The following is a 26,569-nucleotide window of genomic DNA, read 5'->3' on the forward strand; positions in this document are numbered from 1 at the left end:
CAAAGTCCTGCTTGGTTCCTGAATCAATTCTGATAATCTCTGCTGGGATGGGATGACTGCTAGGTATCATAACATACAGCTCCTCACCAGTCATGACTGGATTCCCCTTGCTCTTCATCTGGACTTTCCAAGTCAGTTCACATCAAAGTGATGAGTCTGGGCCACATCAATGAGGTGCCTAGTTTTGGTGTTTATTACCATACACAGGGGAAATTTCCATATATTTAGAACTATAAGAGACATCTTCTAGAGATCCTCAAACTTACAGATCCTACACGTAATCCTGACATTTCTGTGATGTTCTTTACTGATTTAGCTCCAAGGGGTTCAAGAAATATTTTACACTTGATCTTAGCCAAAAGGTCGTCAAGAAATTTTTTTTTCTTTTTTTCAGAGCTGGGGACTGAACCCAGGGCCTTGCGCTTGCTAGGCAAGCACTCTACCACTGAGCTAAATCCCCAACCCCAAGAAATATTTTGAGACAGAACTTGATACCCAGATTTTCTTTTAATGACCTTAAAATTTGAATATCTATGAAAACAAAAGGATGAATATTTAGTACCTGGAGGAATGTTTCTGTCCACATTTGTGATAAATTAATTCAGAAAAAAATTACCAGTTTGTATTTTCAAGAACTCAATTCCTGGTAACTTAAAGTAGAAACAAAGTTAATATCCCTTAGAAGGAGGAAGTGAGATGGGCCAGTTCTCAGTTGGCCAAGCTTTTGTTAAACCATCGGGTCCTTAAGAGGATATAATTACAGCTCCTTTTCACTTAAATCTTGAATACAGAAGAATGACTCCATGGTAGGAGTATGTTATAGTAATGATATATTGAAACATAAGTCCTTTTATGTTTTGTCTGCACTGTCTGAGATATGTTAGGCTACATTTTTACCTGCTTAGCAGATCAGAGGCTGCTAGTGTAGATGAAGCAACTTCTGTCATAATTTGAAAAGCAAAAATCTGCCTATCTCCTCCCCAGTTTTAGAGGTGCTCCCTGCCTTAGAACTTTGATGGAAGCACTGGATCTATAAACCTAGTTTCCTCCCATGGCTTTTGGTGTGGAACATTGACCCCATGGCTGTAGGTCTCAATACAGCCCACTCACTCTCTACTGACTAAAATGGCACTCTGAACAGTTGCAATTCATGTTGAGTTGAGCTACTTAACTCTAATAACTCCTAGGTGATTTATGCAGACGTTTGCATTTTGTATTTAGAATGGACAGGAGACTCACAGATGTTCCTAGTCATGAGGGTCTGTCATGGTCATTACATCAACCTTAAGAAATGATCCAAGAAAGGATTTCTTCATGTCCTTATAGGAGTCTTTTCTTAAAGATTTCTGTTGATGTGAGCATTTTATAATGCCATCTATTTTCATGTCTATTACAAAATCCCTCTAAGAATTCTTCAGGATTGAAGATAGTCTGGCATAAATTATTTTTCCTGATATCAGTAGGTACTATGTTGAGGAGAGAGAGAGAGAGAGAGGGGAGGGGGGAAGGAGAGGGAGACAGAGACAGAAACAGAGATACAGAGACACAGAGAGACAGAGACAGACAGAGATATTTCAATAGTTTTTTCATGAAGATGTATAGTCATTTAAAAACGAAAGGATTATTAACACGTTCAAGTTTTATCTAACAGATATAAGACAGCTATGAACTTGCCAACGGGATTTAATAATATGACCTACCTTCAGTGTTACCTGAAGACATCAGTGGTACCTTCAAGATTCAGGCCTTTTTCCCCTTAGATTTCTGTTTGTCTACACATAACATGAGTGCTTTATCCATACTCACTCCCTGGGCTAAAAAGAGTATAACCTTACCCAATTCACCCACAGTTAAAGACTGGCCTTGGGTTATCATCCTCACGATTACACAAAGGACATGCATACCTGCCAGGAACGGCCAGTTCTTACTTCCTAAACCTCTCAGAGAGGCTTCTCTAAAGAGTGTGCTGATGAAAAATAAACAGACCTATTAAACTAGCTGTATACAAGTCTCATGTCTGGGATTATTATAAGATAATAGTCATAATAGAACATGAACATTATCTTCCAGATGTTTGTCATTTTGTATGTTTTCACTGTCTTTAGGAATTCTTTCGATTTGCCTCTTGACATAGGACATAGAGCAAATTTAGATTTAAAACTAATGTCTCATGGCTATTAGTCACTTATTTGCTCGTTAAAATGATAATAATGATGCAAAGAATTTAAAATAAAACAAGATAGACTATCATGCATAACTCCTAGCCTTTTTTAAACATATGAGATGGGAAAGGAATTTTAACTTTAACATATGTTTATTTGTGAGTTTTGATTGTTTCTAATTACTCATTGCTTAGTCCATTAATTATTTTTTAAGATATTAATGGCATTGATTGGAGAGTTTGAGAATGATCCAAAAATTTACTTTTAAGTTGTCATAGAATTGTGGTCAGTTTAACAATGGAAAGAGAGAAATAAAATATATTTTAACTATTCAAAAATTGTGTTTTCTGCCACAAAAGTATTGAATTTACTTTTATCACAGATAGAAGTTATAGTTAGTTCATTTTAAAATGAGATTATCTGCTCTAAATTATCCACGTAGAAGTTCAGCTATTTAAATATTGGTCACCTTATATAAAAATATGATTAATTCAGGAACAAACTCCTAAAAGCATAATAATTAGTTTCATTTTTATAAATACTGAAAACATGCACTAATCTGTGATAGAGAGGCCCAGAGTGCACACTAAATAAAAATAAAATGCTTTTGAGATTTGCTGGTAAAAGAGAGTAACCAGTTTTTAATAGTATGTTGGATCAATGGATTTTTCCAAGTTCTTTTTCATAGTTGTGCTTATTTCTTAAGTAAGAAAATTTTAAAGAATGTGGAAAATTATGCCCCCTTTATCCTCATGCTTAAATAATATGTTACATGCAAAAATATTATTTAAAAATGATTTTGTCATGAGTAAGAAATTTATTTTATTTATACTAATTTTTGAATTTTTTTTACTAAATCATTGCAAAGACTGTCAACCTTCTAACAGTAGTATTAGTATTAATTTCTCTAACCATGCATGATCCATTTAACCCCACAGTAGCTAGAGCTTGCTTGCCTTGTTTTTTCCCTTAAAGAAAAAAGAATCTAAAAAAAAAAACAAAAACAAAAAAAACATAGTGGACATGGCTCCACAAAGCAGGAAAGTAGAAAAACTCAAGCCTAATTGATTGTTGATGTTTGATTACCTCACACACGGATTTTTTGGAGAACCATACGTGTATGACTTCTCTGAACTTTCTATGTTAAATGTGTACCATCGTTAAACCACTTGCTTTCTTCCTGCCTGCTCTTTGAAGAAGCCAATTAGGAGTGAAGGGAAACAAGGGGTAGGCAAAACATTGTGGTGCGGTGTTCCTGCATCTGTCTGGGAATATTTCAGCCAAAAGTTTATTTTGGGAAAAAATAAACTATGATGCCACCACACACACATACCCATGCATTCAAAACCACAGATACTTTGGCTGCAAATTATTCTACAGTGGTGTTGCTTGTCGTTGACTGTGTCTGTTCTGGTGTGTACAGCTGCTATTCACCCTTGCATGTGTTTGCAGATTCTTCTCTGTGTGCTTGTTCATGACCTAGCTCATCTCCTCATTGGTTAGGTCAAACCTATTCAAGGAAATAAGAATTTATGGGTATGACTGTTCGTTTGAAAGCCCTTCTTAACTACAAGAGGTCTTCATTCCAAACTACTTCAGTCAGCGTTTCTCAGTAGGGTGACGTATTTGGTCAACCAGCCTCCTAAAGGCTACCTGGCTCTATATATGCCCTTTCCAGACCTGGGAAAACAATTTACTCCTACTCCTGTCTGGTTCATTCTCTGAGGCGGAAATAGAAACGTTTGATGGAAATTGCCTTGAGAGGAATTGCACAGTCTCCAGCCTTCTTACCGAATGAACAAGAACTAAGACACTGGTTTCTTCTTTCATCTGTCCCCCACATTTTGCTGGAAAGAAAATGTCAAAAGTAGAAAAACTTAGTATAACAGAATATCAGTAGCAGAGGAACCCCCCCTGTGGGATACTATCACATACTTAAAGTCAGCATTATTTAGGGTAACTGAAATATATGATTTTTTCCCCTCCCACTCTGCCTTCTCACTGACAGAATACCCATAATTCTTGTTGGCTATTTTTTTCCTCCAAAGTTACGTTCTTGGCCATTGCTGACTACACTGTCTGTTGTTCTGAACCATTGTCTTAACTACATTCTTTAAAAATGTGATGTTGAAGGCGCATAATATTGAAGATGACTCCAGGATGAACCCCGAGTTTGCAGACCGACTGAAACAGCTGGACAAGGAAGCATCTTACTACCGTGATGAGTGTGGCAAGGCTCAAGCAGAAGTCGACAGGTTGCTGGAGATCCTCAAGGAGGTGGAGAATGAGAAAAACGACAAAGACAAGAAGATTGCGGAACTTGAGAGGTGAGTTCTGCACCCTGAGAGTTGTCCAAGGTGAGCAAACACTGATGGCTTGTTGTATACTCTGATTTGTGGTACGTCTGAAACACCCACGTGCACACACTCATATCACAAGTTAGAAGGAAGTTAATATTTGAGGAATTTAGCCTTCCAGGGAAGGAATGATGCTGTGTTTCTGTGCGGTGCTACAGAGGCACAGGTTACCTTCTACGGAACTAAGAGCCTTTTCAGCATCTAGGAAAACAGAGCCTGGCTTCCTTGAGGGACATCTCCGATTCAGTACTTGTACCAGCAAAGTATGCAAAAATTTTGGCTTTGACTATCTGAAACCACGGTTCCTTCCCATTAAAGATGAACATTTGTGGTTTTGGTTTGTCACAAGCAACAGAGAATATGGAGAAATATAGTTGGAATTTCTTCATTCAGATAAGAGAAAGGGAGGCTCATGTCCTTTTGGATGTCTTTTGGCATACTGTAACAAATGCTGCCTTAAAATTATCTTTTAAGAGGATCTTAGACTGCTTGGAAAATAAACGTGATTAAATATGTTGGGTAGGGTCTACATGATCACAAATTCTGTCTAAAAGAATGAGTCTAAAACAGACTTCTAGTATCTTTACATTTTGAGATTAATATACCTGTATTATATCAATGTGTGGCATGGATGCTAACACTTTTTCCTATACTTCTGTAAGTAAAGAACTTTCTAAACACTCTTACACAGCTCTGTAGAACCTCTGAGTATTTCTCATTGGTTCTGCAATAGGCGTAATTTGTTTTCCGAGATTCAATCCATGTGGAAGAGATCAGCCAATTTTGAATAAATCAGAGAATGCTTGCCAGCCTGGACGCAGACACTTGTGAGGTTCTGAAGGACTTGAAGACACGTGCAGAGCAGTGCTCTGTGGCCTTACAAGAACGATAATGTGCTTTTGCTAAAGAAAGACCTGGGTTCCAATTTCGCATCTACTATGTGCCAGCACCGTGGCCATGAGTCTTGTTAATGCCGAATCCCTAACAACCTATTAAAATGTATTCTGTTTTGTATCTACCCGGTTTTCATATAAGGTAGGACACTAACCTCTTTATGAAGAACAGAATGCCAAGACAAATCAGTCCTCAGTATTAACTGCCTGGACAGGATGGGCAGATTATTCACAGTGACGCTTCAGCAATGTTTTCAATATTGTATTTAACCATCTGAACACCAACTTTATGAATAGTTCTTTTAATAATCTTAGCCCCCTTTTTCTGTTGACACTGTGATTAAGTTTGATTCAGTCTAATTTTAGGACATAAGGCAGCTTCCTTTTTATTGAGGGAACTATGAAAATTCAAATCTTTAAGGGCCGAAGGACAAGATGGCTTACCAAATAAAGATGCCTGCCACTAAGCCAGGATTGGATTTCTAGGACCTACATAGTGAAGAGGGAGCCTTGCCCTCGAACCTTCAGACACATGCTATGGCACATGTATGCCTCTTCCAATACACACATAAACACATTTATGCAAAAGAAAAACCTAAGGCATAATAAAACTTAAAAAGCCACCTTCAAGCATCTTTAATTTTAAAGTGTTGGAGAGGTCTCCCAGCGTGCCGGTTCTTAAAATTCCAGGGCTGTGGTCAAGTTTAGATAAAGCTATCTATATGGCCTTTTTAGAGTTACATTTCGGGACCAGTTTTTCTGAAGAAGAAGAAGAAGAAAAGAAAAAAAAAAACGCTAGTATGGATCACAAAGAATGTATGGCTCTGCCTCATTGTTTCAATGACAGTGAAAAGTCGGATGACTTTTTATGGCCATTCATTCATCCATCCACAATGACCGTCCTGTGGTCAAAGATGAGCAGCTGTAGTCTAAGTCCTTGAACTTCTAGTCTACCTCTTTAAGAAGCAGTTATCTCGCCGGATGGTGTCGTAGACGCAACCCCAGCGTTATTAGTAATACCAGCTATAACCATAAGAATAAGGTCTTTGTGTTTTATCATCACTGTATGCCAGATGCTATGTTGCTCACTCGACCTGGAGCTTGTGTTTGGCTTAATCTTACCCACAGAAACTATCAAGCCCCCCCGTCCCCCTTTTTTTAATATATGAAGAAGCATGAGCTATACACATTTAGTAACTTCCTAACGATTACAGGGCTCAGAAGAATCAAAACTAAAATTCAAATCTAGGAGGGGCTGAGGACAATGCCTTCCACCGAGGGGCCACATAGACAAACTCATTTCGCAGCACTGAAGTCATACGGGGAGCCTGAGGGTCGTCTCCCAGCAAGCCCTGAAGCCACCAGAGCCCTGTCTCTTCCTTCTTAGTTTCCATGAGAGAAAGTGATGCTCTGGATGTTTCAAAGGCATTTTTCTGTACTAAAGCAGTTCCTGAGACCTGTAATTGAAAATCAGGATTGGCTACTATAAACATTTACATATAAATGGCTTAATTATCTATGTTGGAAAAACAGGTCTTAGCTGGGCTGTGTAGCCATTAAATCATCAAGAATATTCACAGTTTTATTTCTTCAATATGGAAAGCATTAAAGCGGCAGTGATTTTACAGGCATTTATCTTTATGTACTTTCTGCACATTTTCTTTATCTCTGCATTTGCCTCTCCTTAAAGCTGATGCCTCCCAGGCACTGTAATTCATAAAACATGTGCAGGAGCCTGACTCTGTCCCAGGTCTCTGCCTGACTGCATCTCGGGTCCATCGGCAGAACACAGTCTGGGAAATGTCTGAGCCCCAGCCCAGCCCAGGCCCCTAAGGAGGTGGGGGTGGAGGTCCAGAGGAGAGATCTCCTGGGAAAAAGAGGGCTCAGCCTTGGCCTCCCTTTCTGAAGCATTATCTGCTGGGTTGCGTGTGTATTCATTCCCACCAAAGGGTCTTCCTCGATTTTGTCAGACAGCCCTCTCCACATGGGTTAGTATCTCTGCTGGCTGGAACTACAAGATTCATACCTCATAATGTTTAGAACTAAAGATCTCTGAGCATTATGGCATGTATCTCCATTTCGGAGTCATAGAGAGTGCTTGCAATTAAAGTTTGTGATTTTGAAAACCAAACTATTGAACTTGAAATGAATTTGTGGTCTCTGGCTTGTAACGTGACCTACCAGAGCGAAAAGCCCTCTTTTTTGAAGCAGCTCATGATCTAAAATGTTCCAGAACTTCTGTCACATGCAACAAAACATTTGAGGTTTAGGACTGACTCTGAAACCCTGGCAGGGGCCAGCTTCTCTCCGAGAGGCCAGTTTATCTTCCTATTCTGTTCATCTTCTCATTTAAAAGAGTTCCTCCAGCATTAGTATACATCTGCATAGCATACAGCTGCCATTTCCAGTGAAGCTGGAAAACACAAGAGTGCTGATTCTTGTCAGCCATTAGAGACGCAGTGTTTCAAGGTATACGTTTTGCTTCACTTGATGTGCCTCTCACACAACGAACTTTTGTCCTGGATGCTGACGTTCTAGCTGGAAGCTCTTGCCTCAAACATAGGCTGCTCTGGAGGACCTGGTTACAGGGACAACGGCCTAAAGCAAGCCCAAGAGTGAGTCAGAAGCAGGCTGCTTCCTTTGCTTTCCTGTTGTGATGTCAACTGTCATGTAGACCACACAACTCAGCAGCCGACTGAGCCTTGGAGGCGGCGAAGCGCATCGCCCCTCTGTGATGCCACCTTCACAGTCTTCAGGGTTTAAGTTCCAAACGAACCTGTGGTGCCTAGAGAAGAAGAGGGGATGGAAAGTCTGCCAAGCAAGACTTTCTGCCACTGGCTTTCTTGTATCCCACCCACGGGAAGGAGTCAGATGGGTGACCTTCGGTGTAATTATCTTAAATCTGTTAGGGATTTTTCTGATGTTTGTCCAGAGCTCAAATTGAGTCCTCAGTCATATTCATCCCTCCAGATGATGGAGGGGAATGGGGGTCCCTGGGGGCTCTCCCCCCATAAGACAACATCAGAGTGGAAGTCAAGGTACCACTTAATTATCTGATAATTATCTGGGCTGAGGGTTAATGCCATCAGACATTTGGACATTGAAAAATGATTTTTTTGGTGCCTAACAGAACCTTATCTAATGTTGAGAAAGAAACTATTATTTTCCTCTCTGATTTTCTCAATAATGTGCTGACATAATTTCCTTGATGCCTTTCAGGGCTCTTTGTGAAACGCAAACTTAAACTTTCTTATTATTTCTAGAGTGTGATAATCTATTCTAGAAGTCTCACAGTACAGGGGAAAAATCTGGTATGCGTTCTACTCACTTTGATACATACTTCTTTCCTCTGAGTAATTTTGTCTACTACTGCATTTGAAGAACTGTCTTAAAAAAATTACATTTAGGTAATTCATTTGTTCTTATTTTATGTGTCTGGGAGTTTTGCCCGCTTATGTGTATATGTACTGCATGTGGGCCTGGTACCTGAGGAGACCAGAAGAGGGTGTCAGAGTCCCTGGAATTGGAGTAACCGATGATTCTGAACTGTCAAGTAGGTGCTGGGACTTGAACTCATGTCCTCTGGAAGAGTGTAGCGCTCTTAACCACAGAACCATCTCTCCAGCCCAAGAAATATCTTTAGAATAAAGTCATAAGGGACTAAAACACCATAGTGACCCCATGGAAAGAGTTCAGAGCCAGGGTCCCTTGGGGAAGGCGGTGCCATCTGAAGTATGTACTAGCTGTCCAGCTCAGCACTCTCTGTCAAGGGCCAAGATCCCCAGCTTAATTCAGTATGATCCAGAAGGATTGGAAACAGCGGCCAAGCTTTGCTGCTACAGTCGCCGTGATGGCGTGACCTGACTCGGATCTGTGGTACGTTTATGACTGAGAGACTCCCGGCCTAGACTATGAAGCACACCGTGTGTGCACTTCAGAATTTTCTCTTTGATTTTTATCATCGCAGTCGGCATTATTTTCATTTGGAATGCTCCAGGTTAGACATCACCTTAAGGATTCGCTTTTCCATGTGTGCAACATCCTTAAAACTGCATGACAACATGAGTTGAGGGACCCTGGGGGCAGATGGTTGGACAGATGTTTCGTGTATATACTTTGCTTTTGGGCGGGGGATTTTACAGGTTAACAAAACACCTACTACATGTTCCTTTCATAGCCTGGAACATAATCATAGCTTCCTCCCCTAAGCTTGCCTTTCTATTACAGACTACTGTTTTGCCTGGTTGGAAGTCTTATGCAACTAAGCTAGCAAACATGTGGGCCTTCTCAGTGGCAAAGGAACTTCATTTTCTCAATGGAAAGGAACTACTCTCTGCTGTGGATGTTGCCCTAGTAGGGAGGCTAACAGCCCGGTGGTGCCCCCTCAACAGCCCATGGTACCTCACCAACAGCCTTCTTCATAAGGCCTTTGCTTTCTGCTACATGCAGTGCCCTGTAAACATAAACTGTGAATCTTTGAGCCAGAATCCAAATTGCTAAGAATTTTTAAGAATGAAGGGGGGGGGTGGGGAACCACAGTTCTTAGGATGTAAGCACCCAACCCACTTATTCAAATAAAAGTTTTTGTGACATCATAGCTTATCGCTCAAGCTTGGTGACTTCAGTTCTGTCTTATCAAATGATGAATACAAAATAATGTGCACACAGGTAGGGACTTCCTCTGCCAATGCTCCTTAAAAACGTTAAAATGCGGTCAGTGTAACTGAGCAGGCCAGCTCTGTGCTTCCCACCAGTGCCTGTGTGACTATGTGTATGCGAACAGATACAGGCTGCTTATGCATGATGCGTAACGGAACAGCTATGGTGTGTACCCAGGGCTTCGGGGTATGTATCAGATAGAAGGTGCTTTATTATCCTCCATTGGTTATAGAACCTGCTAATGTACCATCTGTTGGCTGTATGTTCAAAACTAATGGCTCTCCCTCCTTTTGTTCTCTTTTGCTACCCCTTCCTTTCTGCTTGTCTCCAAACCGCTGCTCTCACCCTTGCTCCAATCAGCTTGACTCTCAGGTTAGTACTTTCCGTTTTCCTCTCCCTGTCTCCCTCCTGAGCTCACCTTACCGCCTGCATTTGTTTAGTCAGAGAATTCATTGTGCTATTTCCCCAAAATAGACTGCATGGTGACACTATGTGGAGCAGAGGAAATACGCAATGCAGGATGCTAAATGCAGCTTAGGGGCAAGAGCTCCTCCCTGGGACAGGTGACATCACAAACCAAAGCATTTGGACCTTTTGTCTAAGAAATCAAGTCAATTGTGTTTTGAAATTCAAATTCAAATTCAAAATGTGCTTTGAAGGACTAATAGGGCTTCCTTAAAGTCATTTTCGAAAATGATCGGTTTATTAGCTACATAGTGAACACACACACACACACACACACACACACTGAGAGAGAGAGAGAGAGAGAGAGAGAGAGAGAGAGAGAACACACACATAGACTGCACACATACAGTACATACATAGAGTGCACACACAGTGCACACACACATACAGTGCACACACGTGCACATAACTTTCTGTCATTGTTTCAGTTTGGAGTTGTCAGTTTTCTTTCTACTAACTGGACATTATGCTTTAATCATTCAGGGCAAGGGATGTAGAAAACAGGTGTAAAGCTGGATTCATGATTGACTCTGCACTGTAGATTAATAAGAAAAGAGGACATTTTGTTTGAAATAGATTGCCCAGCTTTGAATTCTTCGGCTGGAGGTCCAAGTCAATAATTTTCCCTTTCTTAAGTTAAAATTTTTCCTTTACTAACACGTGGTAATTTAACACAATGAAATATTTAATCTAACAGCAATTTCTTTATCATTCAAATGATGGTTTTTAATAAAGGGCACTCACTGTGTGTTTGGGGTTATATAGACTTCAAATATATAGAACGAGATAAAAAGGGGCCAGCCTTCAGTTTGAAGTTGGTATCGTTATTCTTTTGAGAGACAAGTTTTATTTACTTTTCCTCTCCACTCTTTTCTGTTCTGTGCCCTAAGCCACCAGGCCAGTGCCTTCCACAAGAACAGCAAATAATGTCAAAATGAAGCCTCCTGCTTCCATACTAGCTTTGTCTCACCACCAGCTCCCAGCTCTAGTGTCTCCGGGGCTCTGTGGTTCAAAGGGTGCCTCGGAAACCTCCTGACCATCGTGAGACGGCAGGAAAACCTACTCTTAAAGTCTTCACTTCAGAGGTCTCATCGGTGTTCCTAGCACAGATATACAACAGGGCACTCACCAAAGATCTAATGCAGGGATACACTGCAGTGGACCAGACAGCAGCCATAGCTGTTTGCAGAATTACAAATTTCACAACGGGATAGGAGCAGAAGGCTCAGCCACTTGGCATCCAAACCCATGTGCCAGAGTTTGGATTCACTCAGTCAGTGAAGCTTCCGGCTTTTTGCCCTGTTTTCCCCCACCTCCTGCCATTTGCTACCCTTGACCTGCACTTTTAGATATGAAAGCCCTTGTGACAAGGGCTCCTTTTGCTCTCATGCCTCTGACCCCTTGTCTGGCCTTGGGTTTTTCCTCCTCCTTTTGTATCAGTAACTGGGGTGGAACGTACTTAGTTTTCCTCTTACTCGTAGTTTGTGAACACGGACCATTTCCATTATTGTACAAGGCCAAGATTGACAGGAACTTGGAGTGACTGGGAAGCCTCTGGATAAAGGGTAGTGCGTGCTGATTTCTTGATAAAATATACCTGCCAAGTCTAGTAGATAAGCCGTACAGTCTAAACCAAGGTCCAGGTCATTCCAATATCATCCAATAGACTGCTTCAAACGAGTCTGAGCCTGAAAGAGAGAATGGGGCATCACTGGGGAAAACCTCTGCTTGTCTTTAGTATAGAAAGAATTGGACAGTCCTGAGCTTTGGAAAGGAAAGTCTGTAGAGCCTTGGAAATCTTTCTTAAGCTCTGGCAACCTCTTAGAATTAACGGCGCTCCTCCTGCGACTGCTTACAGGCTTACCAGAAAAAATAAAATCGAATGCAACAGTAGGATTGATTGCAGGATTTGGGCCTGTATATTGTCTTTTTATGGCTTACTCCATGAGGGGAGGCAGGAGGGGAGAGGGAGGAGGGAGGGAGGGAGGGAGGAGGAAGGAGGGAGAGGGAGGGGAGGGAGAGAGAGGAGGGGAGAGAGAGAGAGAGAGAGAGAGAGAGAGAGAGAGAGAGAGAGAGAGAGAGAGAGAGAGAGAGAGACATACAAACATGGATGTTTATGTACACCATGGATTTTAGAGCTATCAAGTCTGATCCCTCGGAGCTTACAAGTCTGTGGTCTGCCCTGCAGGTTTCCACCTCTCAGTCTGAGGTTCGAATGTTAGTAACACTGGGGCTTTTCTCCGTAACTCCGTGAGAAAGTCTTCTCTGCAAAACCTTTTGCAGATTACCTCATTTCCTTTCTAAACGCTGACGCTTAAACCCGGGCGGACAGGTCTGAGATTCGGGTTCAGTGTAGCGCACATGTCCTGTTCAAAACCTATGTGGGTCTCCACTGCAGTGAATGCCTCTTCCGTGAAGACTCCCTTTCACACGCGGCAGTGGGAGCAGTCGAGATTCAGTAGCATCCTTGTATTGTACTCACGGGCAGGTTTATGTAAGATTTGCTCATTTCTAACACGTGACTTATGACAGACGAGGTTATCGTGATAAATACAAGCAGGAATTGAGTAAAGAGGGAAAAAATCCTTTGGGATGCAGTTCAAACTCCTGCCAAACTATCAACCAAATACAGCCAGAAGGCTCTCCCAGCCTCCCGCTTCCTTTGGATCCTTTCTTAGGTGTTTCTGTGTTTGGGCCTTAGTGCCCCTCACAGAGAGGAAGGAGTTGCTTTCTGAGCAAATTTTACTGGACATTGTATGCTCTGTGGCGGTGCCACGGGTGGTGGACCTCATGTATCTCCCTGTGAATGGGTATGAGCTTATACCCTGCAGCAGGCACAAGGCCTTCTTACAGGATTACTTCAAACATCTCTAAGAAAAGTAATCATTTGTGATGTTTCTCCCAACTGAGCACTGGGCCCTCTCAATCCCTCGCTCTTCTATCAACTGCCAAAGTCAAACCTTCCACATCTCAGATGCTGTCTTAGTCAGGGTTCCTATTCCTGTACAAACATCATGACCAAGAAGCAAGTTGGGGAGGGAAGGGTTTATTCACCTTACACTTCCACATTGCTGTTCATCACCAAAGGAAGTCAGGACTGGAACTCACACAGGGCAGGAAGCAGGAGCTGATGCAGAGGCCATGGAGGGATGTTACTTACTGGCTTGCTTCCCCTGGCTTGCTCAGCCTGCTTTCTTATTGAACCTAAGACCACCAGCCCAGGGATGGCACCACCCACAATGGGCTGGGTCCTCCCCGATTGATCACTAGTTGAGAAAATGCCTTACAGCTGGGTCTCATGGAGGCCTTTCCACAGCTGAGGCTCCTTTTCTGTGATAACTCCAGCTTGTGTCAAGTTGACACACAAAACTAGCCAGGACAGATGCCACTGCTTAAGACATATAATGAAAGTCACCTAGCCATTCGCTTTACTGTTCTGTAATTCACTGGGGTCAATTCTTTGTTCCGTTGCCTCCTTAAATGCATAGTGAGTACCTACTATGTGCTGGACTGGGTTGTATGTGCTGGCATTTTAGAGAATAGCTGATGAAAGTGACCTGATGTTGGAGGATGGTAATTCCTCATTTTAGTGCCCATGATGTAGATTGATAATTACCATAGGAATAAGAATAGTAACAACAGGAATAGAAAAAAATAGGATCAGTAGCTTCAGAGACATGGGTACCATGAGCTGTGCTGAAATGCTCGCAGCTGATGTAATAGCCACTTCTAAGGTGGGGGAAATAGTCTCTTCCATGTTAGAAAAAAGCCGAGCTCATAAAAGTGGAGTATTTGCCTGCACTAGAAGCATGTGCAGCACTAGACTGAAGAAAAGAAGGAATTGACTTTCCATCAACCAGATATTTGAAAATTCAAGAAAACAAAAAGATGGATAGAATGGGGACAGGGGAATCTCCATGTAAGCCATTTACTTTCTCCCCTCACTTCCTGTTTCCTATTTCCTCCCCCCTCCTCCTCCTCCTTTTTCCTTTCTCTCTCTCTCTCTCTCTCTCTCTCTCTCTCTCTCTCTGTCTCTCTCTCTCTCTCTCAACCATTCCTTATGCCCTTCTTCCTTTTTGCTTCTTCCTTGACTATTCTTGGCAGTCCTTTTTGACGGGAATATGGCAACAAAACAGACTTGACCCCTCGGCTCCGCTCACTGATTCAAAGAGCAGCACTTCCTACAAGGAAGGATTTGGTCCCCAAGAAAAACAATGTACTCTGATGCTAATAACTGGAAAAACTGGGCTTTGGGTCTCTATTACCCCCCTCCCATCACCATCAAGGCTAGAGGGGTTATCCACAGGTCAGAAAATCATTTCCCTTTTTAAAGCCGCCGTATACTGATGCTGACGTCTCTGGTGAAGTGTCAGAAAATTTTATGCCCAAGCAAAGCTGGTTGAAAGCCAGAAATCCTCGGAGTTTTCCTTGGGTGCAAATATTTTATTGGGGATGGAAGAAAGTTGTTTTCCCTGATTTACAGCCTCTGCAGACATAAAATGGGATCTATATTTAGAAATGATTTTGAACCTTTGAGGTGTAGCCAGGGGTGGGTGCTTGTACCTTCCCAGCCTGGCTGCAGTGGGACTTGCCATGGTGAATGGTCACTGAGCCCGCTGATTTATGGAACCAGGACTTTGGCTCTACAGCATTTTCGTGTTTTAGCTTTTGCTGCTATCCTGGCATTCTTCCTGTACTTTCAAACTCAGTGAGAATGGCAGGAACACAACTCACATTGTAGTTGAGATGTTCTACTGTTCCTTTTGTTTCTGGGAGTGAGTGAAGCCGTTCTCAAGGTGCAGATCTATTGGGACAGCAGCAATGGTAAGAGGTAGTTCTAGGATCCCCTCACAGGCCTCGCCCATGGTCAGATACTAAATTAGCAGAGCTCGTCGTTATTGTCCCATTCCAAAACCGATTCCCCAGCCTCCCTCCCCCTCCCAGCCTTCGGTTGGTGCCACCATACGGATTAATATCAGCAAATAGTAAATCTCTCAAGATACGTTAGCTTTTCCTATAAACGTTGAGATGGGGAAGGAATTTTAAAAATTGGTTTCTTGGTATTATTATAAATCACTTTCTAGAAAAAATAATATCATATTTCCTTTATACAGCCTCCCTTATGAAATGTGAATTCTATCACTTCATTACCCACAGTGCTGGCTCAGGTCGTAGGGAAACCTGAAGACCTAGTAACTGGACAGTTCTTGCGCATTCAGTGAGAGGCTTGCAGTTTCCATCCTGGGTCCTGGCGGAGCCTCCATGAAGCCACTGGGGTTGGGAACCAGTTTAAAAGTGAGAGGGTGTTGTGCATCTGCCTCCGGAGAGAATACTTTGTCATTGTTACATCTGACAAAGGTTTTAGAAGTGTTCTTTGGGAGAGACTATGATGGTTTTACTATTTTCTAGTAGACAATAGATGAGATGGACTATAATTTAAAAGAAGCAAGCTGGATAGGGAGGGTGGGAAGCCAGAACCCAGTATGCTTTGCACTGGGGGCAACTGTTTTACTGGAGGTAGAAAACATTGTGTTTCCTATATTTCCCAGACCCTGCACATGCAGTGCATCCTGGAGAGTTGTTTTCACAGTAAAGCTTGAATTTTTAGAAACTACAGAGAAGGCTTGGAAATGAAAGTGAGTTTCCCTTGAAGAGTCTGTGGTTGTTGGTATTTTTTTGTTTGTTTGTTATTATTATTTTATTTTTTATTTTCAGACCAAGAATGGGGTGGTCCTGTGCTGTGGTGAATGTTCATTATTTTCCTGGGATTTTTTTTTTTTGAGATAGCAACCTGGTTAACCTAAGCATTGCTCCTTTTGGTGAAAAAAGAGCTGTATGAACCAGATCCCCCAGGGCTCCCAGGAGAACTCACCTACCAAAGACTACACATGGAGGGACTCATGGCTCCAGCTGCATATGTAGCAGAGGATGGCATTGTCTGGCATCAATAGGAGGAGAAGCCCTTGGTCCTGTGAAGGCTCAGTACCCAGTGTAGGGGAATGCAGGGCGTTGAGGTGGGAGTGGGTGGGAGGAGGAGCATCCTCATAGAAGCAGAGGGAGGGGTAGCAGGATAGGGGAACCAGGAAAGGGGATAACCTTTGAAATCTAAACACATACAATATCCAATAAGAAGAGGACTGTATGCACAGTTGCTTTTAAGACAGTTCTTTTCTTTTTTAAAATTTATTTATTATGTATAAGTACACTATAGCTGTCTTCAGACACACCAGAAGAGGGCATCAGAGCTCATTTCAGATGGTTATGATTTGAACTCAAGACCTCTGGAAGAGCAGTCAGTGGTCTTAACCACCGAGCCATCTCTCCAGCCCAAAACAGTTCTTTTCAAGGCGAGGGGAAAAAGCCATTGCCACAGAGCTTTGAAGAAATGAGTTACTTGCCCGAGGCCCTAGTCTGTAACTATAAAGGCACAATGGTGGATAGAATATCTGCACTTCAGGTCTTGGGGAGACCCCGTTAGAAGGCATCGACCAGGCAAGCTCCACCTTGTTCGGATGGGAACATTCCTCATGGGATAGGCCCTCCTGGCCTTTGGCGTTGGTCGACTGGGATATTCTTGGGGCTGAACTGAGACGTGTGAGCTGAAGTGTAAGAGAGTGGTTTTAAATTTAACTTCAGAGCCCTCTGCTATTTAACCATTTGCCAGTTTGATGGTTCCATGGACGGCATGCTGTGCTGCTCACAGATAATTTCTGTGGAGAGAGTGAGTGGGCTATAGCAATTGTCAGCTGGAGAGTCTCCTGATAACCTGCGATGGATGGGCCGTGGTGAGAAGCACTCACTGGGTAATTGGCAGATAGGTACCCTATCACTCTGCTAAGTGTGGGTACTCCTGCATCATCTAAGCATGCTTAAGTAGGGACTCTTTAGGGATTCCTGACCAGATAAAGAATCATGGAGCTAGGGTTTCGTGGCTATCTGCCTAGAACAGGCATCGTGCTGTATTAATATTTCACCCCTAGTCCAGTTTTTTTTCAAGTTATCATCTATTGTTAGAACATTAAATGTAGGAACACAGATAGACCACATTCCAAAAGTTAGTGTCATGGTTGATACGGTTAGTATATGTGACAAGGTATATCATGTCTAAGTCTCTTATGTGTAAAATGGAGACATCTCTGTTACTGGTTATCACTCCGAGGCTTGGGGCTATGATGCTCACTGAACATGGAGTGCATCCAGATGGCTGTCATTGTTCCCCTAGTCAGAAAAATGAGTGTCTACAATGAAGTCTTTAGGCTCCTCACTAGGCCACCGAAAGGTCGACTTTTTAGCAGAAATGTTGAAAGCATTATCTGGCGAATGCCAGTGCGAATAAGAAATTCATCTTCTGCTTAGAGAAGGCAATCTTATATGGGTACATGAAAGAATTCATTCAGTATTTGTTTGTTTTACGTAAGGACACATTTTAGATTTTCCCAGAACTCCTTAAATGAGACTTAGCTACTGCCTTTCTGCATTTATGAAGAAAAAGTTTTGATTTATTTTTGAAGGAGTGATCCTGGATCTAGGGTATTCCTTCATCTATGTGTTTCCTATAATTATGTAATAAACATTTATCAGATAGCAATTGAGTATCAGCTTTGAGGCAGGCCCTGTGATGTGACCAAGTCTGCCCATAGAAATAGCATCCTAAGACACAGGAGTAGAATGATATGATTTTATATAATAGATAATTATAATGAATATATTTGACAGATAGTCATTATATATAGCACTTAGGAAAATGATATAATATTCACTGATATAAACCTTGCCAATTTTCCTCCCCATTTGAACACAAAATGTTATTTCCTTCTGCATACTATTGCACTGTACCAGATGTCTCTCTCTTTTTTTTTTTCCGGAGCTGGGAACCGAACCCAGGGCCTTGTGCTTGCTAGGCAAGCGCTCTACCACTGAGCTAAATCCCCAACCCCTACCAGATGTCTCTTAAAAGCCTTTCAGGCATGTCACATGCTTCCTTTGCCTGCCATAGTTATAACTAATACATTTGAAAAGGTGCTCTTTGATATGTCTATGAATGGATAGATGTGTAGGTTAAATTCTTGAGTGTGAAGTTGTATAGAGACAATACACTTCTAATTTTGCTGGACTTTGCCAATTGCCTTCTATGGGGACTAAATCCTTGAAGCCCCATTGGCATTTGTCTGTCATGTGACTGGGAGTGCATGTTTCTAACTCTTCTGTCCTTGTCCCCAGGGCAAGTGACCGTGGCATCTAAGTTGAGTGCTAACTTCTTTTGGTCTAAGCAGAAGTACACATGAACACACTTGAGTTCGTCCGTACTCATGCCTGCAGCGCTCTCTTGATTCTTTTCATACAGATTTCTGGGAGCTCCTTACATGTTGGAGACATTCATCGTTGGTCTGTTTGAAATATTCCCCTCTGCCTTTTCGTTTGTATAATTTTTGTTGGCTTATGCAGAAAAAAAGCTAAAACCGTTCTCAATTTGTCGTCTTAAGTCTTTCTAATGTTGCCTAAATCTTGTGTTATTAGACGTCTATGTTATTCTCTTAAGATCATAAAGACAATTGCTCTGTGGTCTGTTTCAATGTTTTAGTATCTTTCTCAGTCTGTTTCAGCCCCTATAACGAAATACCACCAGCAGATTAGCTTATAAATAACAGAAAGTTATTGGTTAACAGCTCTGGGAAGTGGCAAATCCAAGGTCAAGGTGCCACAGATTCTCCCTGTCCTGGGGGCCTGCCTTAACTCCTATACAGAGCCTTCTTACTGTGCCTTCACAATGAAGAAAGGGCAAACAAGTCTCCTTAGGTCTCCTTTATAAGGGTATTAATCCCATTCATCACTTCCAAAAGGCCCCACCTCATAATAATATCACCTTGTGGGTTTGGATTTCAACATATGCATTTTTGAGAGGATACGAACATTCCTTTAGTATTTTTATGGTTTGACTTTCTGAATGTAAGCCTTTGAACCATCTGGAATTTATCTTAGTGTAAGCCTTGAAGTATGGATATAACTTCATTTTTTTCCTAGGTCAAGTGAAGTTTAAATGTCACTTCCTCCATTGGCTGTTCGCTGGAGCTCAGCCAGCCCAGGTTAGGGCTGTACAATACATTCTCAGAGCTTCCCACTGGAGCACAGAGCATGTGCTGAGCTGCTTGGTCAACGTCTGTTCACTCTCTCTGGGAAGGCCTTATCTTCTCCAAGCAGTGCCTGCAGACAGGGAATGCTCCATGAGTACTACAGAACGGATACTATGTGAGTTGTGAAGAACTTAAGCTATGGAGAGGCAGAACGTCTGTCATTTGAAGCCTTGGGACAGGAGCCCAGTGCAACATGAGGCACCAGGCGGCGATAGAAGGATTGGTATAGAGGATTCTATGGTTCTCCCTACACAGAGCCGTGGGCTACTCTGTGTTCACAGGAACCGCGGATGCTGTCAGAGTTCTCCATCCTCTTCTCTGAGACCCAGCACAATTTTATGTTCCTTTTTGCCCCTGAGAATCCTAGTTTCCCAGCTTCCTGTGACTTCAGTAAGACCTTACCTGCAGATAGTTCCTGCCTGGCTGTTTCCGGAATAGAAAGTGGAAAGGAACTGAGAACAGTGAGGTTTCAGCCTGGCTGTTTTCTGATGCATTAGGGGGAAGCAGCCTCACCTAGTAGTCAGACTGTAAAGACAGACTGAAACCAGGCCTTCCATGTGGCAAAGGGTGGGCTCTCAGGAAAGTTTCAAAGAGTGTGATGATATTTACTCTGGACTAGAAATGTGTGAGTGACTTTACCAGATGGGGTAGTAAGTAGGTAAGGAACCTGAGCGAAAGCAAGGAGGTGGAAATATTCGAGGCATGCTCAGAAGAAACGGTGGGTCTGCCACAGGGGCCCTAAAGGAGGTGGGAAAAAATGGGCAAGAAGAATCAGCCAAGACAGTGGACATCTTGCATACTCAGATAGGAGTGTTCTGAGTATAGGAAGCAACAGGAGTCTTCTGAGGGCTGCAAGCTCTGTGTCTTCCCCAAGATGGAGGGCGGGTAGAGGTAACTAAAGATGGAAGGAAGAGGGACGGAGAAACAGGGTACGCACAGGAGGGGATGACACTGCAGGAGCTATAGTGACAATTAGGAGATACTCTTGAAGGAAGGATTTATGTATTTTATGCGTGTGAGAGTTTTACTTCCGTGTATGTCTGTGTCCCACGTGTGTGCCAGGAGTTCATGAAAGCCAGAAGAGGGTACCAGGTCCTATGGAACAATTGCTGTGTGGGTGCTGGGGATTGAACCCTGGCATCTCTGGAAGAGTGGCCAGTGCTCTTGACTGCTGAACCATCTCTCCAGCCCTGAAATATTCACTCCGTTTTAAAAGACAAAAAAACAAAAACAAAAAACAAACAAAAAACCCAGCGAAGACTATAGAATTTTGTTTTATACTTTCTGTGTTTCTGGAAGAACAAGTCATGTCTCAAGAAGAACTGTGGTGTGGGAGACAGAAACCAGCCTGTAGCAGTCCCGTGTGCTGATAGAGGGTTGTTGACACACAGTTTTTTTTTTTTTAGCAGCCTATAGTTGTTAGCAACAGAAATTACGGTCGACTTCATTGAGTACTTATTTTATGCAGGGTCCAGTGCTCTGTGTTCTACAAGGCATTCTTACTTCCCTCAGCGATGGCAAGATGAGGGATGATGTTATTCGTCTTGTTTTTACAATGAGGAAACCGAGGCTCAGGATTAGAAACAAAGGTCTCACTCTTACACAGCTACCGAGAGTGGAACAGCATTCGCGCACAGCCGGTTTGATCCCCACGCCTGCGTCTAACCGCTATATCCTACTCCCCAGCAGGACTTTTTGTATTTGTATGAATTGGTTTGGCCCGAGCACCCTGGGAACCGTGGGGACTACTCTAATGTGCTTCTTTTGGGGTGGAAATCTGTTTCTGTAACACAAAGGATGTTGAGCATTGATGAAAGCGGCTCATAATGGGAGCCGAGAAGCTGTTTGTGTTGGCACTTCCAGCGGCCTTCTTCGGGTCTGCGGGTCTGATCCTCACCCTCGCTGGAGCAGGAATGTGAAATTCCCCTTTCTGAAGTGAGTGTGAATGGCCTGGCGAGTGGCCTCCATGGAGGCAGAGTCTTTGTATAAGGCAGTCATCAGCCTTGGAACTACTTCAAGATTCATGAAAGGCAGAGATGGGGGAAGACCTTGGGCCATCCATCCTCCTGCTTGCTTAAGATGGTTCCCGGCGGGGATTCTGGGGCAGCAGCCAAGAGAGAAGATGTATTTCTAGGAGGGGTTTTTCTGCTTCTTCCAGGAATCATTTTTGGGACAGTTCTACATGGCCCCACACAGTGTGATCAGAGAATCCCTGCAGCATAAAACGCTGAAAAAGAATCGAAGGCCTCTGGTGTGATGTATGATGATTGTCCTTTGGGGAAACAAAACAAAGTAAAAACAAAACAACTTTGTGGGGAAGCCAGCCCCGCCCCTCGGCAGCGCTTGGGGTGGGAGTGGTGGGGCGTGGGGGATGGGGGGGTGGGCTACATCTGCCTTGATCTTGCCTGAGACAAGTGGGAGGGCTGGCAGCACAGAGTGAAGGGCCCACTCCCAGGGCAGGCCCTCGCTGCTGTCTTTGTCTTAGGTCAGAGGGTAGGTATCATGCCATCGCAATGTATACTCGTTTTTCCTGCGGAACTTGGGCCTTTTGTTTTGTTTTGTTTTTAAACTTTTAAACTTTAAACTTTGAAGCTTTAATGACTTTGTCTGTTGTCTGATGGAATGGGTCTGTGTTGGCTTCTCCCATCTGGGCTGCTGGGGAGAGTGGGAGGTCCCCGCTGCCTGCTGTTTGTCAGTCGGGCTTGCTCTGCCTTCTCTTCTCCCGCAGACCCTTGGCTCTCCTGCAGGCTTTGAAGATGGTTTGGGCAAAGCGAGTTAAGTTCACTTTGCTCAGTTTCCTTAATGTTAGGTGCTGTTTTGTAGGTTGTTTTCAGGAGCCAGTAAACCAACTTTTGCAATGTGTAAAACCACAGGAGACCTTATCTCCAGACATAATTAGACCCCATTTTCAGATGTAATTCTGTAAAAAAAAAAAAGAAAGAAAGAGAGAAAGAAAGAAAGAAAGAAAGAAAGAGAGAGAGAAAGAAAGAAAGAAAGAAAGAAAGAAAGAAAGAAAGAGAGAAAAAGAGTTCTAAGGGCTCTTCTTGGAAAACTTTGCCACCAGGCTCTATGTGAAATTTTAGTTTCTTATTCACTATAACAACCCCATAGAAAGTCTTGACGTGGATAAACAGATAAACAGGCTATTAAGGTTATTAATAATTAATTAATTAATTAATAATCTATTCGAGGTCGCTCTAGGTTTGAACGGAGGCTGTCTAAGAGGAAGAAGCTTGACACTCTAGATTGCTTTCTGTGTGCCTTCCTGAGAGCGTGTCCTGAATGTCAGCTGGGTTGGAATAGAATGCATCCAAGAGGCTACCAAAGCATGTCCTGGCGTATCTGTGATCATGTTTCCAGAGAGGGAAACAGGAGGGAGAATGACCTGTCCCAAATGTGAGTGGTAGCATCCCATGAACTGACCAGACTTCCAAGGATTAGCATCACCACAGGGTATACCTATCGCTGCTTTCTAGCTGCTGTGTGTTGAGCTGCCCTGCTCTACCAGGTCCTGCCTACCATCATGGAGAGGAATCTCTAAAACAGTAGTTCTCAACCTGTGAGCCATGACCTCTTTGGGAGTCACCTAAGACCATCAGAAAATACAGACATTTATATTACGATTCATAAGGGTAGCAGGATTTCAGTTATGAAGTAGCAACAGAATAGTCTCATGGTTAGGGGCCACCACCATATGAGGAACTGCATTAAAGGGTCGCAGCCTTAGGAAGGGTGAGATCCCCCGCGTTAGAATCGTAGTCTATCTCTAGTCCTTATAAAGTCAGTGCCTGTGCTCAGTGCATAGAAGTCCCCATGGTCCTCCTCTTCCATTCCATGGATAGACTGTGTACAACTACCCTCCCTAGCATAGGAGGCTCTCCACACTACCATCCTACTTTGAGTCTGGGTTGATTCATTGTATGCATAAAGCCCTTTCTTATTTTTAAGTTATTTTAAATTAAAAAGTGTGTGTGTGTGTGTGTGTGTGTGTGTGTGTGTGTGTGTGTGTGTGTTCGTTCCATGTTTGTGTCCAGGTATGTGCACACATAAGGAGACAAAGGAGAACATCAGGTTCCCTACTCTATCATTCTTGGAAATACCACCTTTGAAATAGCCTCTGTCCCTGAACCTGGAGCTATGCTTGTGGCCAGCCCTCTCTGTGATCCTTCTGTCTCCACCGTACCTTGCTTTGGACTTACGGGCACATGTAGTTAGGCCATCTTTTCATATGGATGCTGGAGTCTCAAAGCAGTTCCTCATGTTTGTGCAGCAAGAACCCTCACCCACTGAAACATCTCTTCAGACTGTTCCTCACCTATTTGTTTGTTTACTATTATTTGTGAGGACTAGGTCTCACTATGTTGCCTGGAATGCTCTAGAACATGTATGTATGTCAGAGTGCCTCTGTCTCTCTGTTGAGTGCTGAGATCACAGGTCATAGGTATCATATCTTCCTTAGTCCTTTTTCCACGTGATGTTTGTTTGTACTGATTTTTTTCCCCATTTTCTACACTTGCTAGTCATTTCTTGTCCATCCACATCAGAATATACTTTTTCAAACATAACCTAAATATTCTTTTATCTTCTTATTGTCTGTTCGTGAGTTCCCACTTTGTATATTACCGTCAAGTAGAATAAGGGTAGGGGGGGTTCCTCTTGTGTTCTGATATACTTAAGGTTCCTGTAGAAGTCACCTTATTATATTCCCTGCCTCTATGCCTCTTTCCTTTCAATAAACATTGAATTTTCTAATGATACAGTGCCCTCTTTAGCTTTCTGTCCACAGGGTATGGCTCATGGTCAGTGCCCCGTAAATATTTGTTGATACATAAAGCTGGAAGGCAAAGTGCTTTGATTAGTATTAAGAAACCAGATGGGAGCTACTTCATTGTCAAACTGTAAAATGGTAGGGAAAAGGGGAAAGGAAAGAAAGGGGCAACTTTGGTAGACATTTTTATTTGAATGACACAGCAGAAAATGGTGGTTCCCTCCTTGTGTGGTAGTTGGTATGTTAAGAAGGGGTTTAGTCTCCTTTCTCTAATCTGGGTTGACTAATGGAGATAGGGTGTAGAAGGGGAAAGTGATTTGGGCTCTGGAGAGAGGGCAGTGATTTAGTTTGGAATGTACAAGGATGTGCATGGGATATCCAGGCAGAGTTATTCAACAAGTGTTTGAAAATCCTAGATCCTCACTTCTCCAGAGAGTGCTATAAGGTTTGCGTAGGCAACTTCTCTTTCAAGATCAGCATCACCTGGTAGCCTTCTGCATGCCGTGCCTGTCCCTGACATGTGTGACACCCAAGGCATACCACAAATCTTATGGCATTGGACTCTGTAAATTTAGAGGTGTTTATATTTACACCGTGCCTAAAATGTTCCTAGAGAGATTCATGAAAACTCCTTAGCAGTGGGGATGGCTCCTGGGGTAGCTTGAGAGGTTAGGCGATTTCTTATGAATTCTTTTGTCCCATTTAATGTTTTAGTTTTAGCACGTGTGATTTTTAGAAGTTCCAGTGCATAGAACATAAGATGAACCCTTTAAGAGTGGGTGTTAGTGTATTTACAGAGTTATACAACTGTCACCACTGTCTAATTCTGGAATTACAGTTTCAACACCAGGGAAAGAACTGTAGCATACATTGTAGCTGTCCCCTGACCTTGTCCCCAAGTCTCACCCACTCCCCTATCCATTTCTCTTGTTCCCCAGCCTCTGCCAGCGAGGCTGCTCTCTGTCTGTCTGGGTTTGTGTATTTGGGACATTTCATATACACAGAACTACATATTACACAGTATTTCTTGATTGGCATTTTATACTTTCACCATGTTGTGTTTGAGTTTTATCAGTATTACTGCTATATTATGTTATATTAGCATGTGTTATTACTTCACTCCTTGTTCTTGATGAATAATGTCACAGTGTTGGCATACCACATTTTGTGCATCTATTTGATCAGCCTTTGGCTTGTCTCTTTTTAGTTATTATGAAAACAGTAGTTGGGTTACTATGACAACTGGGATGCAGGCGTAGAGTTCTTGTGTCTGTGGTGATTCTTACTCTCGAGGAACAGCAAAATATTTTCCAAAGTATCTTTTCAATCCTATGTTTGCACCAGCAACATATAATTATTCTGGATCCACCCCAGTTGCACTCAAGCATGTTGCCATCCATCTTTTTATCCTAGCCCTCCCAATGAATATGCAACTGATTTGATCTGCTTTCTCTAATGATTACTGATGTGGAATGTATTGCACGGTCTTACTGGCCACTTGAATATCTTCTTTGAAAAGAAAAAAATATTTTAAAGTTCTTCACTCGCATTTAATTAGATTACTTTTTTGTTGTCGAGTTGTGCTCTTTATATGTTATGGATACTAGACCCTTTCCTATTCCTGTATATGGACAATTTTATACTTGTCTTTAATGTGTTCTGCTAAGTAATTCTGTCTCACACCTAATAATATTTTTAGTGGAAGCTCCAAAAGGTTAAGAATGATGTTCTCAGGGGATTTTGTATTTAATTATAATTAAATATGTTGCTTATAAATGATCAGTTCATGGCTTTATATTGAGGTGGTACTGTAAGTCATTTATCAAATACTAAGCCCCTAAATAAGGCACTCATATGTGCAGTCACATGTATGAAGTAAATGCTTGCTATCTTTTGGTGGTACCTTCACTGTCTTTAAAATGGACCCTGACCTTGAATGTTCCCTTAGCTGTTTTTTTGCCTACTGACTGCAACTGAACTTCAGACTCTGAGCCACTTCCAGCCAGATAATTTGCCCATTTAAATGTGCAGGGTATGGCCTCATTTTATAGTGCTATAAAATGAGATTTAAAGAGCCTCTCCAGAGAGCTGTGATTACCATTTTTCTTTAGTTGCTAGCCAAGCTAATAAATAT

The 26,569-nt window shown here is 42.4% G+C and overlaps 1 protein-coding gene across 18 annotated transcripts in view; it reads left to right on the plus strand.

The window, feature by feature from the left end:
• The window catches only part of Erc2 (ELKS/RAB6-interacting/CAST family member 2), an 883,982-nt gene that overhangs the window by 412,281 nt on the left and 445,132 nt on the right, over positions 1–26,569 (plus strand). For 14 of the 18 annotated variants that reach the window (XR_004389747.1, XM_032918652.1, XM_032918651.1 and 11 more), the window contains 2 exons: positions 4,296–4,489; positions 10,432–10,443. Coding sequence is in view for 17 of the 18 variants with exons in the window: in XM_032918652.1 (XP_032774543.1) it covers positions 4,296–4,489; positions 10,432–10,443 (206 nt within the window). In the remaining variant the exon portion in view is untranslated. The remainder of the gene's footprint in view (positions 1–4,295; positions 4,490–10,431; positions 10,444–26,569) is intronic. The other 4 variants (XM_032918654.1, XM_032918660.1, XM_032918662.1 and 1 more) reach the window with 1 other exon arrangement.

Source organism: Rattus rattus, chromosome 13 (assembly GCF_011064425.1).
Source record: "Rattus rattus isolate New Zealand chromosome 13, Rrattus_CSIRO_v1, whole genome shotgun sequence".
Classification (NCBI taxonomy): domain Eukaryota; kingdom Metazoa; phylum Chordata; class Mammalia; order Rodentia; family Muridae; genus Rattus; species Rattus rattus.